Source organism: Vigna radiata, chromosome 8 (genome assembly GCF_000741045.1).
Source record: "Vigna radiata var. radiata cultivar VC1973A chromosome 8, Vradiata_ver6, whole genome shotgun sequence".
Taxonomy (NCBI): Eukaryota; Viridiplantae; Streptophyta; class Magnoliopsida; order Fabales; family Fabaceae; genus Vigna; species Vigna radiata.
Window position 1 is genome coordinate 43,042,108 of NC_028358.1, and position 16,589 is coordinate 43,058,696.

At 25.5% G+C, this 16,589-nt stretch overlaps 1 protein-coding gene across 4 annotated transcripts; it reads right to left on the reverse strand.

Annotated features, from left to right (window-relative positions):
* Positions 1-3,962: 3,962 nt before the first annotated feature.
* Positions 3,963-8,072, reverse strand: LOC106769954. 4 transcript variants are annotated; one of them, XR_001376386.2, is made up of 8 exons: positions 7,868-8,072; positions 7,714-7,786; positions 7,521-7,585; positions 7,286-7,431; positions 6,622-6,829; positions 4,559-4,731; positions 4,293-4,406; positions 3,963-4,102 (listed from the first exon to the last, which is right to left on the reverse strand). XR_001376386.2 is itself a non-coding variant. In XM_014655767.2 (7 exons), the coding sequence occupies exons 1-6, from the start codon at positions 7,910-7,912 to the stop codon at positions 4,564-4,566; spliced, it is 705 nt and encodes a 234-aa protein (XP_014511253.1). In that variant the 5' UTR covers positions 7,913-8,072; the 3' UTR covers positions 3,963-4,406; positions 4,559-4,563. The 4 variants fall into 4 exon arrangements, 3 of the variants coding, with proteins under 3 accessions (XP_014511253.1, XP_022641453.1, XP_022641454.1); XM_014655767.2 differs by having other exon boundaries at positions 3,963-4,406; XM_022785732.1 differs by lacking the exons at positions 3,963-4,102; positions 4,293-4,406 and having other exon boundaries at positions 4,709-4,799.
* Between the last annotated feature and the right edge of the window lie 8,517 nt (positions 8,073-16,589).

A 16,589-nucleotide genomic window follows, 5' to 3' on the forward strand; every position in this document is an offset into this window, starting at 1 on the left:
CAGCTTTTATCTTCGTTTTGCCTTTGGTTTTGGTTAAAAAAAAATGTTTGACGTTTACTTCTTTCTTTGTATGACTTTTTCTTTAGTTATGAGGAAAAAATTACAGCATTAAACTAAAAGATACTTTAAAAAATTTCAATGTAATACTTTTTATTTTTTATTATATAAAGTAGTCAGTTTTATATTATATTTTTTATTTTTAATATTTTTTTGAAAATAAAAAATAAAAATGCACCGTGAAAACAAAATTAAAAATGAGATAAACAAAAGAAATAAAAAATTGTGACAGTTTTACAGTTAAAAATGAAATACAAAAAACAAAGGATCCTTAAGTTTTATATTTTCATTGTTTAATTTCTCATTATAAGATCAAGTTTTTTCAATTTAGTCTTATTTTCTTTGATTTTTACAATTTTTAAAATTTTAAACTTCGTTAGGTTTGTTTGAATGTGATGGAGTAGTCGGTATGGAAAGAAAAAGGTAGATGAGTGATTATGTGAAAAGAACAAAAAAAAAACATGATCGTTTGTGTTGTTAAAATAATAAATGTTTTTTTTTATATAGATGGGATATAAAAGGAATTGGTTTTTTGTCATAACAATTATAAATAATTCAAAAATAGTATTAAAAATAATAAATAAATTTATTAATATCATATAATATTTTTATATCATATAAAAATAGCATTTTTTTTTCTCCATTTGTTTGTTATCTATTTATGTCCTCCTTCTTCTTTATTTTATCATCTCTAACAAAGAGCAATAGTTACTTCCTTGGAATGTGAAAAAATCTAACGAGATCAGATAGCAAAAGAAAAAAGAATGAATGAAAGAAATAGTCAATTTTCATACTTTTAAATTAATTACTATATAAATAATTACAAAGATTCCTATAATTTCTTAATTCTCTTATTTCTTTTGTTTGACTAGTGTTTGACTAGTATTAAGATGTTAAGTTTATTTATTTTATTTTATAAGTAATAAAATTATAGAAAATATAACACTGCTTTTGGGAGATATACAGTACAAGAATAAAACTGCATGGGAATAAAACAGTGGTATCATGAATTACTAACCCAAATCATAATTGAAATTTACTTGATTACTATTGGAAGTCCTACATCGACTAGAGATGAGGTCATTTAAGTGTATATAAGTGGGTGTAAACATCACCTTACAAGTTGATTCTGTAGGGTTGAGTTAGGCTTAAAGTCAACTTCTCACATGGTATCAAAACTATAATTGGAGCCCATCCTAGTGAATTTTGTTGTCGTTAGGCATGTTGTTTCATCTGCTATCGGATCACCCATTAAAAAGTCTAATCGCAAACCTTACTTTACAAGCCGGTTTTGTGGGGTTGAAGGGAATAAAGTGTGGAGAAAAAGATAAAGAAAAGGGAGAAAATTTGAAACTTTGGAGATGCAAAAGCAAGTTGCGTGAGGAAGACAACATTTTACATGTGCGTGACTGACAAGTGGACTCTGGACCCAAATTGGATTTTCTGGCATTGTTGGGCCTACAAATTTAGGTTTAGATAACCAATTTTTTCGGATCCTTGAATATTTTTAAAAAATAAGTTTTTTTATAATCGATTTATATATAAGTCTATTTTGTAAAAAGAAATATGTAATTTGTCTAAATTTTACATAAATTAATTTTAATTTATAAAAAAATGTTTTTCTTTTTTTTATTTATTAAAATTATTTAGATAAGTTTCTACTTTTTTCCAATTATATATTTATTTTTCTCTTTACCAACGAAAACACCTTTTGGGATCAGGACACTTCCAATGGGATATAATACGAGGTTTTTTTAATTTATGTTTTACGAGTCCCTCTATATCGTCTCATTTTTTAGATCCGTGTATATTTTTCCTTTAAATACAATAGTTTGCACTTTGCCTTAAAATAAATTAATTTTTAGTATCAATTATTGTGAATGATTCTTTTCTACTTATTGATCTAGAATATTTCTTAACAAAAATTGTTTTTAATGAAAAAATATCTTTTTATTGTTTTAGAATATTTCTTTCAGAAAAAAGGTTGTTTTAAAAAAATAAATTTTATTTTTATGACCTAATATCATATTTAAGATTCTCATATCTAAATTTAGTCTCATGTCAATTTATCTTACAAAATTTAGATCTTGAATTTATTAAGTAGATATAACTCATTAAAAATTGTCTTATTTGCCTCCTCCACATGGTTCGTATATCATCCTCCCCGTTTCACATGGCCCTTTAATCAATGCCTTCAAACATGTCTTTGCTCTTAGAAGAAAACATTGAGAAGGAGTAGATGAATAAAGAAATGGATTTCGTTGTTTACTTACACTGAATACAGAGAGATGTTTCAAAAGTGTTAGGTATGAAAAAAAAAGGAAGGTATTTACGAAATTTTATTAGTAACAAAAGAAGGAAATATGTTTAATAGTCACGGAAATGTAAGTACTAAACACTGGTTGTCTAAATAAGGTAGTGATAAATAGAAAATATATTACTATTATTATAATTACTAGGGTTAATAAGTTAATGATAAATTTGAATATTTTTATTAATTATTTATTAAGAAAATTTACAGTACTTAAAATTTTTATATTGTTTCAACTATGTATATTTTTAATTTTTTATTAAATGGGTGACATAATTTTTTACTTGTGTTTTTATTTATTTGATTGTCTTGTATTAAGAAATGACAAATGCTGTAATTAATATAAAATTATGTCATAATCAATATTAAATAGTAAGTGATTCCGATTATTTTTATTTAACATGTAATGAGTAAGATTTTATGGTTACCGAATTATTTTAATAAGTACTCAAGCATTAGAAAACTTTAATTCCATATGCTCGTTTGAAAAAATATAATTTTTGTAGTAATTAATATAACAAAAAAGTCTGCTCAATTAAAAATATTAAAATTTATTAATAATTTAAAATATAATTAAATCATTGTTATTATTATTAATAAAGGTAGGCTTAATTGAATTTCAAATTATTGATAAATTTAAGTTGTTTGAATTAAAATTTCGTTTTATTTTATTTTTTTAGTTTATTAGGTACTCGAATTTTTTATATTTTTCAATTAAATATTATCTTGCTTAGTTATCTTGTCTGGGAAACTTTGTGATCAATATAAATTATGTTGCTGTAAATAAACAAGTTTTCCAGATAAAATAATTGACACATCATCCAATAAGAAAAATAAATTAAAAGGATAACAAATTTAAATATGAAATAAAGTAACAAAATTTAATAAAAATTTAGTAATATCCAAACTTTCGAACAACCATGAAACTAAAATTTGTCACTCCAGGTGTGAAGTGGATTTGTTAATTACACGTAACCGTTGGTGACGGCCGAATATAACTTACAACTTAAGAAACAGTTCATAAAAAGGAAGCAATACCAGTTCTTGTAGGACTATTTCTTGTAAAAGTATTAAAAGGACTACAGAAACAATTATGTTTTTAAAAGGACTAATTTATAAGGAATAAAAAAAAACAATGATCTTTACAAGGGATAAAAAAAATCAATTATCTTTAGAAGGAATAAAAAAAACAATGATCTAATATTGAGGAACTAAAACTCATTTAAGCCTTTAATAAATGAAAGTTACCTTTTTCATCTCTATCATAATTCTATTTCTCTCATTTAATTATAAAATGGATTGTTCTAAACCATTTCTCATTTTTCAAATTGCAAGAATATTTTTGCGTAAAATTTTAGCATTTTAACAGTCTTCAAGAGACATGCTTGACTAAGAATAACTTGAGAGAATAATAAATTGAAAAAAATAAAACTAACACGTATCCTAGACTACAAATTAAAATCTCTAATTTGAAAATGTGTAACCATAAAATGATGTTTGCATTTGTTTATGTACTCTAGTGTTAAAAATAATCCCTATATGTGTGTCTATCTGGAGACTGGAAGAACAACTATGTCTGTTTCACATCCTTATCAACAATCAACCGAATAACTTTTCGGAATCCACTTTGAGCTACCTCTTCGCTTACAGATCTATTTGAACAATCAACCAAACAGCAGAAAAAAAAATGCAATGCACCTCTAATACCGGGAGGTTTTCTGGATTTTCACAGACCTATATCACAAATCAAAGAAACATCTATCAAAAGAGTGCCTAACTATTCTGTCAAAACATTTGCTGTACAAATAATTATTGCAAATACGAATTACAATTGTTCTTGTTTTTACTAAAGATGCTACAAACACAAAAAACTTTCAAGGGTTCCCAAGCATGGTCCAAAATGTCAGTTTGAGCACCAAAATACCTGGGTCAGATGAGTATAGGCGATATTGTAACTATTTCCAGCAAAGAAGCAAATTACGTTTTGAATGAAGTAATCAATCGAACGGCTACCGGAGCAGGAGACAATGATACTTCCCTGTAAAAAAACAAGTCAATGACAGAAAGTGAGCAAGCAGGTGACACCCTTAAGTTAATTCAAGTCAGAAGTACATTACCAATGCAAGATATCATAATGCTATGAACAAAATCAAAGATTTTTTAAAAACAGAAAGATAGAATATAACTCACCTAGATCAACATGATTTCACGTGAACTTCAATAATATCATCGTCTTCCATCCCAAGGCTAGCAGGGGTTTCGGACGAACTTATTTTATCACCATCAAAGGACAATACTATCTGTTTCTGGTCACACTTGATTCTATCAGCATATGTCTTGACAATCCTTTCAAACTTGTCATCCTAGAGACAATTAAAAGATGAGACTAAGCATTGAGGCCAAACTCTGTTTTGAAAATATGTCCACTGACCTATAAATGAAAAACAGCTTTGGAAAAAAATCAGAAACACAACTCTTACATCCCAAAAATTACAACTAGATTTTACCTGAAAAATAAAACTATTAATATCACAAAATATACCAGCAGATCGACGAATGATAGCTGAATCAGATACAAACCCTTAAACAGAAATTGAATCACAAGATTCATTATTAACAGTAAAACATAGGTCTAAGAGCAATTTAACAAAACGAAACAGATACAGATCAACACATATATTAGCATGAAGTTAAATAGATAACAAAATAGCATATAAGTTCCAAAATAATTTTTAGTTCCCAAAATGACATGATTAGAAAATATCTTAGTTTAATTTTGAAGATAAAACTTTATAATTGGTAAAAATCTTATATTAACTAGAGATAAGGTCAAGTTAAAATGCATAAGTAAATGTAAACCTTACCTTACTTTACAACTCATTTTTGTAAGATTGAACTAGACTTGAAGTTCACTTTTTCATTTGATATCAAAGTATATCCTAACTATGTTTGTTAGGCCTATCATGCCATCAATTATCAAGTCGCTATCAAAACAGATATAAATATCTAGTCTCACACTCAATATACCATCTGTCTTCAGCAAGATGAGATGTGTTACAAATCTTATATTTACCAGAGTTAAGACCAAGTTACAATGTTGAGTGTAAATTTTATTTTACAAATTAGTTTTGTGAAATTGAATCAAGCTTAAAATCCCCTTCTTTCTAAGTATAATATATATTTTTCTTTTGTTTTATTCTTTTTTCTTTATATTTAGATCAAAAGACACTAGAAAGTCCATTATGAATAAAAGGGTGAAAGCTTTTTCTTCCTGCACCTCCAGATTTTTTTTAAATTTTGGTTTAGCCCTTTTCTAATTTTAAGATAGCTAGAATAAACCATCAGTCTAAAATATATTCTTTTCCAGACGTCTTTGTACGGAATTATGTAAATAGTGTTTATTTTACACTACTCAGAAATTATGTGTGGCTTTTAACTCTATCCCATAATGATTATGCTGGAATGTATAATCCAAAATGTATTTCAAACTATTTCGGGTTTTACATTTGAAACACTCCTCACCCTCCTATATTTGTTATCCATAATGAGTAAATACAGAAATTTTTTAATACTATCGGGATAGCATTTTTCGAAATATGTCAAGGATTTCAAAAGTGCAGTTTTGTCCATCAAATATAATTATAGGGAGCTGGAAGAAAAGTATACAGGGTGTAGGAATAATTTCCCAGTGATCCAATAAAAACTTATGGCCCATAGTAAAAAATCATAACTCAGATGGTGTTTGACCTGTAACAACATAGAAACTCCTAAAGGAAAAAAACATATTTCTGTTTTAACTTAGGGTTGTGGGTCATCTCCCTCCACTAGCGCAAGAGCAGCTTAAGTGGAACAGAGATTGGATCTGCAGTGCAACATGATTTGCCTGCTCTGGTAGCCTTTTCCTTGCAATCTTGGTTGCAAAAAATATTGTTACTCTGGACAGCAAGATGTCACAACCCACTGCAGGAGAATTGCACGAGGGTGATTCATACGATCTTTCGCTATTTGCATGATTCACATGCAATTCAGACACAATTAATACAACCCACAGATTGTATCGCCAAGCTGAAGAATCGTATTGTGAATGAATCATAGGATAACTATTTGCTTGATTCACATGCAATTCAGACACAAAATTAATAAAACCAACAGATTGTATCGCCAAGCTGAAGAATCGTATTGTGAATGAATTATAGGATAACGATAATCATCCATTGAAAACAAAAAGTATATCAGCTGAAGGAATTATATACCATGAACATTCGAATCTGCTTTGTTCCGTCTTTGTCTTGAACAGAAATGACGATTTTTGGTCTTTCAGAATGCTGTAGACTTTTCTCATCTACAACATCCACCGGAGACTGCAACGAATCATTAACTTCGAATTTAGAAGACTCTTCAACGTCTTTTAACAATTGTTTTGCTGATTCAGCAAATGAGGCAAGTTCCTGCTTCTTTAATCTGCACCCATAAGTAACACCCTGTTAGAAACTGTAGATAAAAGCCGGTAGGGATTGGGAGTAATTATATGGAACATTAAAACCATTTTATCACCCATGCATATCTTATTCTGTGTAATGTTCACATGTGGAGCAACGCAAAAGGCAGTCTAGTTCCAGAAGAAACCACAGATGATTAACACACAAAAATTATAGGTATACAGGAAGAAAATGAAAAACTGTGTCAATGATTCCATTTTATCACTGCTTCATGTGGTTAGGGTTGAATGGCCAATTTTTTTTTTTTTTTCAAAAACATAAAAAAGGCTAGCATCCATCTTATAATATCACTGTTGGAGCAACCAATTCCAGCGCAGAACAATGACAATATAATTTCACGGGGGAGTAAAAAGAGAGGCAATAGCAAGCACCTAAGATTTGGCATTTGAAAATTCCTTAGGAGAGTGAAATACACAACCTCAATTTTTTCAAAGTTGAATCTTCTTCAATCGTCTTATGCGAATTACTTGCACTCTTTGGTGGAGGGGGCAACCAATCATCATCTTGATCTTCAATGTTCGCCACTGTGACTCTTTCCTTAGCAGTCTTTTTCTCATCCTCAACCTAAAACCCAAAAGTTTCAATAGTTACAAATCCAAAACCAATAATCAGGGCAAAAATACGTAAAAATCAAAGCCTAAAATAAGACTTACAGTCTCGGTAGTCTTCCTCTTCTTACCATCAAGGCAAATCACATCCTCGTCATCATCAAAATCATCTGCGACCATCACAAGACATTCAAATTCAAGCGCAAACTCCCGTAGGGTAGTAATAAAAAGGGTAAACAGTAACCTTGTAAAAATAAGGGTTTAAAATCGCCTAAATTTTTCAAGAAAAGAAACGCACCATCGATGGCGATGGGGTTCACAGGCTGAACCCGGCTGTAGTCAAACAATGGTTCCAACTCTTCGATTTCATCCTGCAAACAAATTAAGAATATGAGATGGCGATTACAAGAGAAACCCTAATTTCAAATTGAGTAAGAAATAGAGAGTTTCACCATCTTCGTCGACCTGTGTGGCTCGGTGTCTCTGGATGTTGGCATTTTGTTTTGTGTTCTATTTCACGGAACAGAATGGTCTACACAACTGCACATGATGCACGCTCTAGATCATGTTTTCTGATGAAATAAATGAAATTTAAAGGTGAGGATTGTTTGGAGTGTTTGTGGAATCTGTAGGCGATCTCGTCTCCTGTCTCGTCCTCCCGCTTCCAACTTTAAATTCATTTATTTCAAAAGAATACTTACCTACATACATTACAAACTTTTCCAATAAAATAAGTTAAAAATCATTTGATTATTTTCCTCCAATTAATGGAATTATCTAAAAATATAAGAACAGTGTTTAGTTTAATTTAAATTTACAATAGTCCTTCGATACAGCACTATCATGAAAATAAAGACGCATTATAATAAAATCTAGGGTTAAATATGTTTTTAGTCCCTATATTTTGAGGCGATTTTGGTTTTAGTCCATTTTTAAACCATGGTATAATTTAGTCCTTCAACTTTAGAAAACTTTGATTTTAATCCTTTTTACCAATTTTTTTTAACTTTATTTGTTGTTTCAAACACATTAATATTGAAGTAAAAATGTGTCAAACAGAATAAACAATTCAAATGCTATAATAAAACGTGCTTGAAACAACAAATAAAGTTAAAAAAATTTGGTAAAAATGACTAAAACCAAAATTTTCTAAAATTGAAGAACTAAATTATACCATAATTTGAAAATGGACTAAAACCAAAATCGCCTCAAAGTACAGAGACTAAAAACATATTTAACCATATAAAATCTAAGTATATTGAATTAGAAATATAAGTGGACTTGTATAGTGCAGAATCATATATCTAACTCTATCCCAAGAATGTTGTTCCCCTCCGTAGTATGTTTTATAGATGAAAAATGAAAAATATTTATGGACACAATAAAAGTATATCAACACTTAATATATATTTAGGAAGAATATGAAAATAATAAGCTTATAAATTATATGAAATAATAAGAATAAAAAGATAAAATAAAATATATAATAGGTGTATATAAAATGAAGGTACATACATATTATTTCTCTCTGTAAATTTTGTTTTCTAAACATAGCTGATGCTATTTGTTATTTATTTTCAAGAAACTTATTATTTCTTTGTTTTCTTCTTTATTTTAATATTTCTAAAAAAACACTAATTGAAACTTAAGAGAATTTGTGTGCTAATAATATATAATATTTAATTATTCTCTTTAAATAAAATTATGTGAAAATAGGGAAAAAAATAGAAATAAAATAAACTTATATAGTAGTTTTCTCATTTTGATTACTTTGCATCAACAAACTTTTAGTAATAACTATTTCATTAAGTATTTTTTTCTTACATTTAGCATTTTTGTATAATCTACCATATAAGTTATCAATATTATAATGGTTAACTATTATTTCTAAAATTGATAAAAAGTTATTAACTTAAATTATCTCATCATACTACTTAAGCAAAAATAACTTCAATAAATAAAATTAGTTGTCTTTTTTTTTCAAATGTTCATTTCGCATTTAGGTATTTTTATTAAAATATCATTGTAATATTTAATAAATCATTTGTTGTGTCACCTATAATGGCAACTTTGTCTTAATTTAAGTGTCAGTATCTTCCAAAAATTCACGCACATAATTATTGGGATTCAATACTTAACTAATTATTTAATGTTAAGATCGTTTATTTTCTAGATGAGAAAGATATTTGATGTCTAAATATATGAGTCTTAATTTCATATTAAATTAAAATAAGAAAATTTAACAACATAAAAAACAAAGACAAACTTATCACTTATAATAATTAGTTTTAAATTAGAATAATTAGTCTTTATTAACTAATTCTTGTATATTTATTTTTCCTTTATTTAATTTAATTATTAGTGTTAAATATTAATTATTATAATTGATATTATAATAATTATTAAATTGATGGAGTTTATTCTTTTCTAACTCTTTCCAATTAAATTATCAATTTGTATATTTATACTATTACAATCTAATGATCAAATAAGAAATTCATTCAAAATACTTTTCTATAAAACTTAACTTAAGGTCTACACAAATTTTGTTCCTAAATATTAAACTCTACGCCAACAACACTTCATCTTTATTAAACACCTAATGAAGATAATGAAAAGGATAAAATCACTGATAAGAAAATTACTGCTTACCCAAATAAAAAATATAATAAACTAATCTTAATTCTTATTTTACTGTATTCCAAAAAATATAACAGTACAACTATCATCTTTAAAATCTAGCTATTAAAGAAAATTAATTTTAAAGAGATATGAACCAAATAAAATAAAGAATAAATATTAATAGTTTTTCTTTTATTTATTTATTACAAAAAATTACATTAATCAAGTCTTGCATTTACTATACACTGGTTCAAAATATAAATCAATACAATAAAACTCATGATTGTTTATTTTATTAATTATTAATAGCTGTTAAAATAATTATATTTGCAATACATAAAATAAGAACATATTAATTACGGATATTATAAAATATAAAAACAACTTAAAGTGATAATGATAACAGCATTATTGTATAAACTATATATGTGTGGTTATTATGTATAAGGGAATGACCATTTAATATATTTGTTATGATATATATTTCACTGCACATTGTCACAAATGTAAATCATCACAAAGTCCATGAATATTCATGTAAATACTTTAGGTGATTATAATTACTACATTAGGAGTATAGTTGGTAGTCAATAGGTAATTAACTGTTTTATAGGTTGTTTCGACAAACACATAAATGTTTAATTGATATATTAAAATAGTTCATTCTTAAAGTTTGTATTTTATAAGCCATAAATTATTTTAGTTATATTCTTTTAATTTAAAATTTATTGAATTAATTTTAATTATTTTTTTTTATATTTAACACTTTATTATTTTTTATCTTTTGTTACATATTTAAATTTCACGAATAATTAATTATTACACTAATTTTAGCATTTGTAAGTTACTTCTGACTTCATTTTTATTTTTTATGCATATTAAATTAAAAATAATATAATGTAAATTTAAATAATAAGAAATATTTTATTATATGATATTATTTGAAAATTACATGTAATAGAAAAATGTTAAACATATAAATGTAATAATAATTTTCAGATTAAGAAAATTTAGAAGTGGTAATCGATAACTTCTAATTTTCTCCTCTCAAAGAGGATTAAAATTCTTAAATAAAAAATTATTCGATATTTTACCTCGATTAGAAATAAGATAAATTTATAACATATATAAATAGGTGCAAAATTTTATTTTAAAAGTTAATTTTGGAAAATTGAATTAAACTTAAAATCATTTTTAACAAAGTCATGGTTTAGATTGGCAAAAATTTATTATTTATTGGATCAAACAAAAATTACCTTAAAAACCAATTTTATAAAATTAAGTTATTTTTAAAATTTAGGTTTAATAGGTTCTGGAGGTCTCTATATTTGTGGGTTTGTTTCAATTAGGTCTTCCAATTTTGAAAGTGATCAATTAGGTCCCTAATTTTGTCAATTTGATTCAATAAGACCCTTTCCGTTAACTGCAGATAACGCTGTGAAGTTTTTTAACATGTGACATTTGACGCTTGAAGGTTGGACACTTTGAAGTGCACAGGTGGATAAAAAAGTTTTAAAATTATTGGATAATAAATTAATAAATGAAAATAAATCAATAAATGAAATTAGTAAGCATATTAAAATTATGTTTCCAGGTCACAATTGGTCGAGTCTGAAAAAGAGGGAAAATCTGCCAAAGGAAAGACCTAATCACACCAACAATGAAATAGTTGAGAAAGAAGGAACATCAATTACATCAAAAGGTGAACTAAATTCTAACTGATAAGCAAGGAAAACAGTGAGAGAACTCTAATGATAAAGTCTACATACCTCCACCACCATTCATGGTCCTCAGTAGCAAGCTGAAAGTATGTTAATGCCACAGTGACAAAAGCGGTGACAATCAATAGGATGATGAAATACATTAACATAGATCCGTTCTGGGAGGACGAAATTGGTGCTTGCATGAGCGAGTTACCGGGATAAAATAAATAAATGAAATCGGTGGAACTCGCCAGTAGATAAAAAGACAAAGGTGAATGATCAGAGGAGCGTGAATAAAGAAATAAAGGAAAATGCAATTGAGATTAGGGATTTGGATAGAAAAGAAAAACAAATGAAAGAGAGGAAGTAAGAGTTAAAGAAATCAATACCAATTGGTGAGAGAAGGGAGAAAGACGAAGGTTAACCCTAAGCAGCAGATTTTCCCTTTTTTGCATACACGACCAATTGTGACCCCAAATTAGTAACTAATTTCATTTATTGATTTATTTTTATTTATTAATTTATTATCCAATAATTTTAATTTTTTTTATCCACCTATGCACTTCAAACTGTTCAACCTGGAAGGGTCAGATGTCATGTGTTGAAAAACTTCACGGTGTTATCTGCAGTTAACGAAAAATGTCTTATTGAATCAAATTGACAAAATTAGGGATCTAATTGATCATTTCCAAAATTGAAAGACACAGTTGAAACAAACCGACAAATATAAAGACCTCCAAACATATTAAACCTAAAATTTATTCTTAATGTAACATTGAAGTTCTAACTTTTAGTATATTCTAAAAATATTTATTGCTTATTAGGTTTATCGTACCACTATGTTATCATCACATCATCTATTAACATATGGTATTATGTTTGAAATATATACACGTATCTTAAATAAATACAAATCTTATTTTAAAAACCGATTTTATTGAATTGAATTAGACTTAAATTATTTTTAAAAAAAATAAACTAACAAAATATTGTTTTTTAATATTGTTATTCACTTAATCTCAATCTCTCTTTTTTAGTGATTGTATCGATTACATTCAAAGACCAATGCACTTAAAATATTATGAAATTATATAGTTTAGAAGGGATTAATCTAGTTTTGTGTTTTTCTTTTAAATTTTTGTTTTTTTAGATCAAGACAATTAAATTGGCACAATCATAAAAAAAATGAAAAATAATTATGCTTACAACATGAATTAATAAAATGAAGATTAAAATAAATACAAGTAAAAGTTAATATCTAACCAGCATAAACATTAACAAACATAAACATGCCGGAGTTAATTATTTATAAACCAACATAAATTATTATTAACTTATTTTATTTTTCTCCAACTTAACATCATTTGTTTTTTCAAATTAAATATTGAAATTTATAATAAAAACGTAACATTAATTACATGTATTTATAAATTATAAAATAAAATAAAATAAAATAACTGAAAAAATAATGAAATAAAATTGAAATTAATATTATTCTGTGTAATAACCTTTTATATAAAAACTACAATTAATTATATATTGTTTTAATCATTTAGAAAATATTTTTCACCATTTCTTTTTTTTTTAATACAACAAAAAGTCATATATTAGTAATAATGTTTGATCTTCAATAAAAAAAATCAGTTTTAAAATCATATGATATATATTTTTTTATAAACAATGTGCTAAGATATAATTTTATCAACTTTAAGCCTAAATAATTTTTATAAAATTAATTTTAAAGTGGTGTTTATACTTAATTATGTATTTTAAATTTATTTTATTTTAGTCGATAAGATTTATAAATTTATGTCTAAGTTAATTTAATAAAATTACAAAAAATTAAATTTATACTTTATCTCGTTTTAGTTGGTCATTAAGACAAATAATCGACTATCATATTATAAATGAGCCTTTTGAAATTTTTTATTAGAAAACTTAGTAATATTGATATACTTTATCTTGTTTAAGTTGGTCATCAAAACAAATAATCAACTGTGATATTATAAATGAGCCTTTTGAAATTTTTTATTAGAAAACTTAGTAATATTGATGAGATACAAATTTGATGTCTAATACATTTATCTAACATAGAAATAGTGTGACAAAATTTAAAAGGACATACAATGGCCTTTAATTTATCTTTAAACACAAAAATATAATTATTAAAAATGTATAGTAGAATAGGTTTGAAATAAAAACAAAAATGAAATTTGACACAATAGATAAATACATACAACTACGAATTTAAAATTATAAGGAATTAAATTCACATTGTACTCATTTAAGTTTGTGATAAAAAAAATCATCAACCATATAAAAAAAATGAGTTTCTTTTGAAAAATTTTCATCGAGGAAACTTCTCAGTTAACGTTAAAGCAAAAATATGTCAAATAATATAAACAATCTAAATGTGTGTTTGAAACATAAAATAAAGTTAACAAAATTTGAATAAAAAAACTAAATTCATACATTTCTAAAGTTGGAAAACCAAAATTTTGAAGAAAAAACTAATTCTAAATTTCATTGAAAGTTAAGGAATCAATAACGTATTTTATCAAACTTTTTTATTTTTATCTTGAACTTAGATTCACATTTAAATTTCTAACACAATTCTATATTAAAATTATATTTTAAATTTATTTTTCTAAAAACAATTATGGGAAATTAACAACATTTTTATACTCTGCAAATTTCATTAACTAATGAGCTTTTCGTAACATTGAAACTACTTTCTTTGACATTTTTTAACCCCCATATCACATTTTATGACCATTGGCCATCGTACGAATCTTTAGTCAGGTATACGAGTTCAATCTACTATTCCTTGTGAATATTTTGCACAGATTTTTTAAATTAAGTTTGTGCTTTTCTTGACAACTTTTTAAATTTATCATATTGTAAAAATAAAAATAATTAATATTATTAAATATTTAAAATTCTAGTCCACCTCAAAATCTGCCAAATATTACTGTAAAGTACCCATTTTAAGATAGACAGCGACGACTTTATATATTTAACAGATCTTTTTTACTATACAAAAACTGTTTTTCCTTAATTATAAGACATTGTTTTTCTTTAATTATAAGAATTTGTTTTTCATTAATTATAAGAAATTGTTTTTTTATAATTATAAAAAACTTGTTTTTCTTTAATTACAAAAACTTGTTTTTCTTTAATTATAAACAACTTGTTTTTCTTTTTAATTATAAAAATGATAATATTTGTTTTTTCTTTTTTACAATTATAAAAATGTACCTTTTTAATTACCATGTTATCCTTACAAAGAAAATTGTAAAATGGTTATTTGGTTTTCAAAAAGTAATTTTCCTGTAAATAATCTTCTAACATATTTTTTTTTGACAGACTGTACTAACAAACCTAAATGTAACGGAGCGAACCAACAGCTAGTGCAACATAGTGGAATGTTTCACTTTATCTCAGAAAATCCACTAAATATTCTAAATATGTAAATATTGACTTTTTAAGCAAGAAACCAAATTTTAATAAACATTTATTTTCATAGACATTAAATTTTAATGTGGATTATTATTAATTCAATGATACCTTCACAGACATTAAATTTTTCACAACGTAGATAGGGAAAAGTATTGTTATTAAATAGAACTATTAATTAATTCACAAAAAATACTACTACAACTGTAAAAAAAATAAAATGGCATTATATAAACCACATTTCTTTCTGGAAATGTGAACACGATTCTTAGAATTAATGCACTCTTAAACTTATTCAGTGTCGCGTTACACATTACCTGTAGTAGTACTTTACTAGGTAGAAGACTAGTTACAAATTTATTTTTACACACACAATTTGGTATTTGTTTATATTTTTTTTAAGTTATAGTAAAATACATATTATATTAAAAAGGATTTAGAGATTGATAAAAAATAATTTTAAATTTATAATCAAGTTTTCAATATAATTAGTAAATAGTAGATTTTTTAAAAATACAAAAGATAATATTGAATAGATTGTATATAAAAATACAAAAAATAAATCATGCAAAAATATGTATAATAGACTTGCTAAAAATACAAATTTAATTAATGTATGAACATATTACTATAATATGTATTATTAGAATATATCGATATTGACTTTTAATATATATAGTTAAATTCGACTAATCAGTTATATGAATATATAATCATGAATAAATTTATTTAATATACATTACTAAATTTACTTAATATTTTTTTTATATTCATATAATTAGTTTATAAACTAACTTATGTATGTTAATATTTATTTTATAATGAACAATTTTGTTTAATATGTATTAAACAAAATTTTTTAATAAAGTTTAGATGATCAAGTATTATTAATTCATTAATACTTTTTCATAGACATTGCATTTTTCACAACGTAAATAGGGAAAAATATTGTTATTAAATAAAACTATTAATTATTTCACCAAAAATAATGCTACTAGAACTATTAAAAATTAACATTAACCACATTTCTTTAGGAAATGTGAAAATGATTCTTAAAATTGATGCACTCTTAAATTTATTCAGTGCAACATTACGGGTAGTGAGAAGTTTACTATTTTATGTAGAAAATGTGAACTACATTTTTCTTTATTTATTTATTTTTATGTCACGTCTATGAATAACTACCCTTTTCAAACCTATTTCTAATTTTACTTTTGTATATTATAAACGTTTTAATGTTTCCTAATTCTAAATTACTCTGAATGATGAAATTGTTATCTTCTTCCATAGAAATGGTTAGTCTTTAAAATAACTAAAAAGTTATCATACATTGTGATATAATTATTAATACAAAAAGTGTTAACTTAACCTGTATTAAATTTTGTATGCACAA

Coding starts and splice junctions, on each gene's coding strand:
- LOC106769954 (XM_014655767.2), bottom strand. CDS start 7,912: ATGCCAACATCCAGAGACACCGAGCCACACAGGTCGACGAAGATG. Junction 7,432..7,520: donor AGAGGAAGACTACCGAGACT/GTAAGTCTTATT, acceptor TTTGGGTTTTAG/GTTGAGGATGAGAAAAAGAC. Junction 6,830..7,285: donor TCAACTTTGAAAAAATTGAG/GTTGTGTATTTC, acceptor TTATGGGTGCAG/ATTAAAGAAGCAGGAACTTG.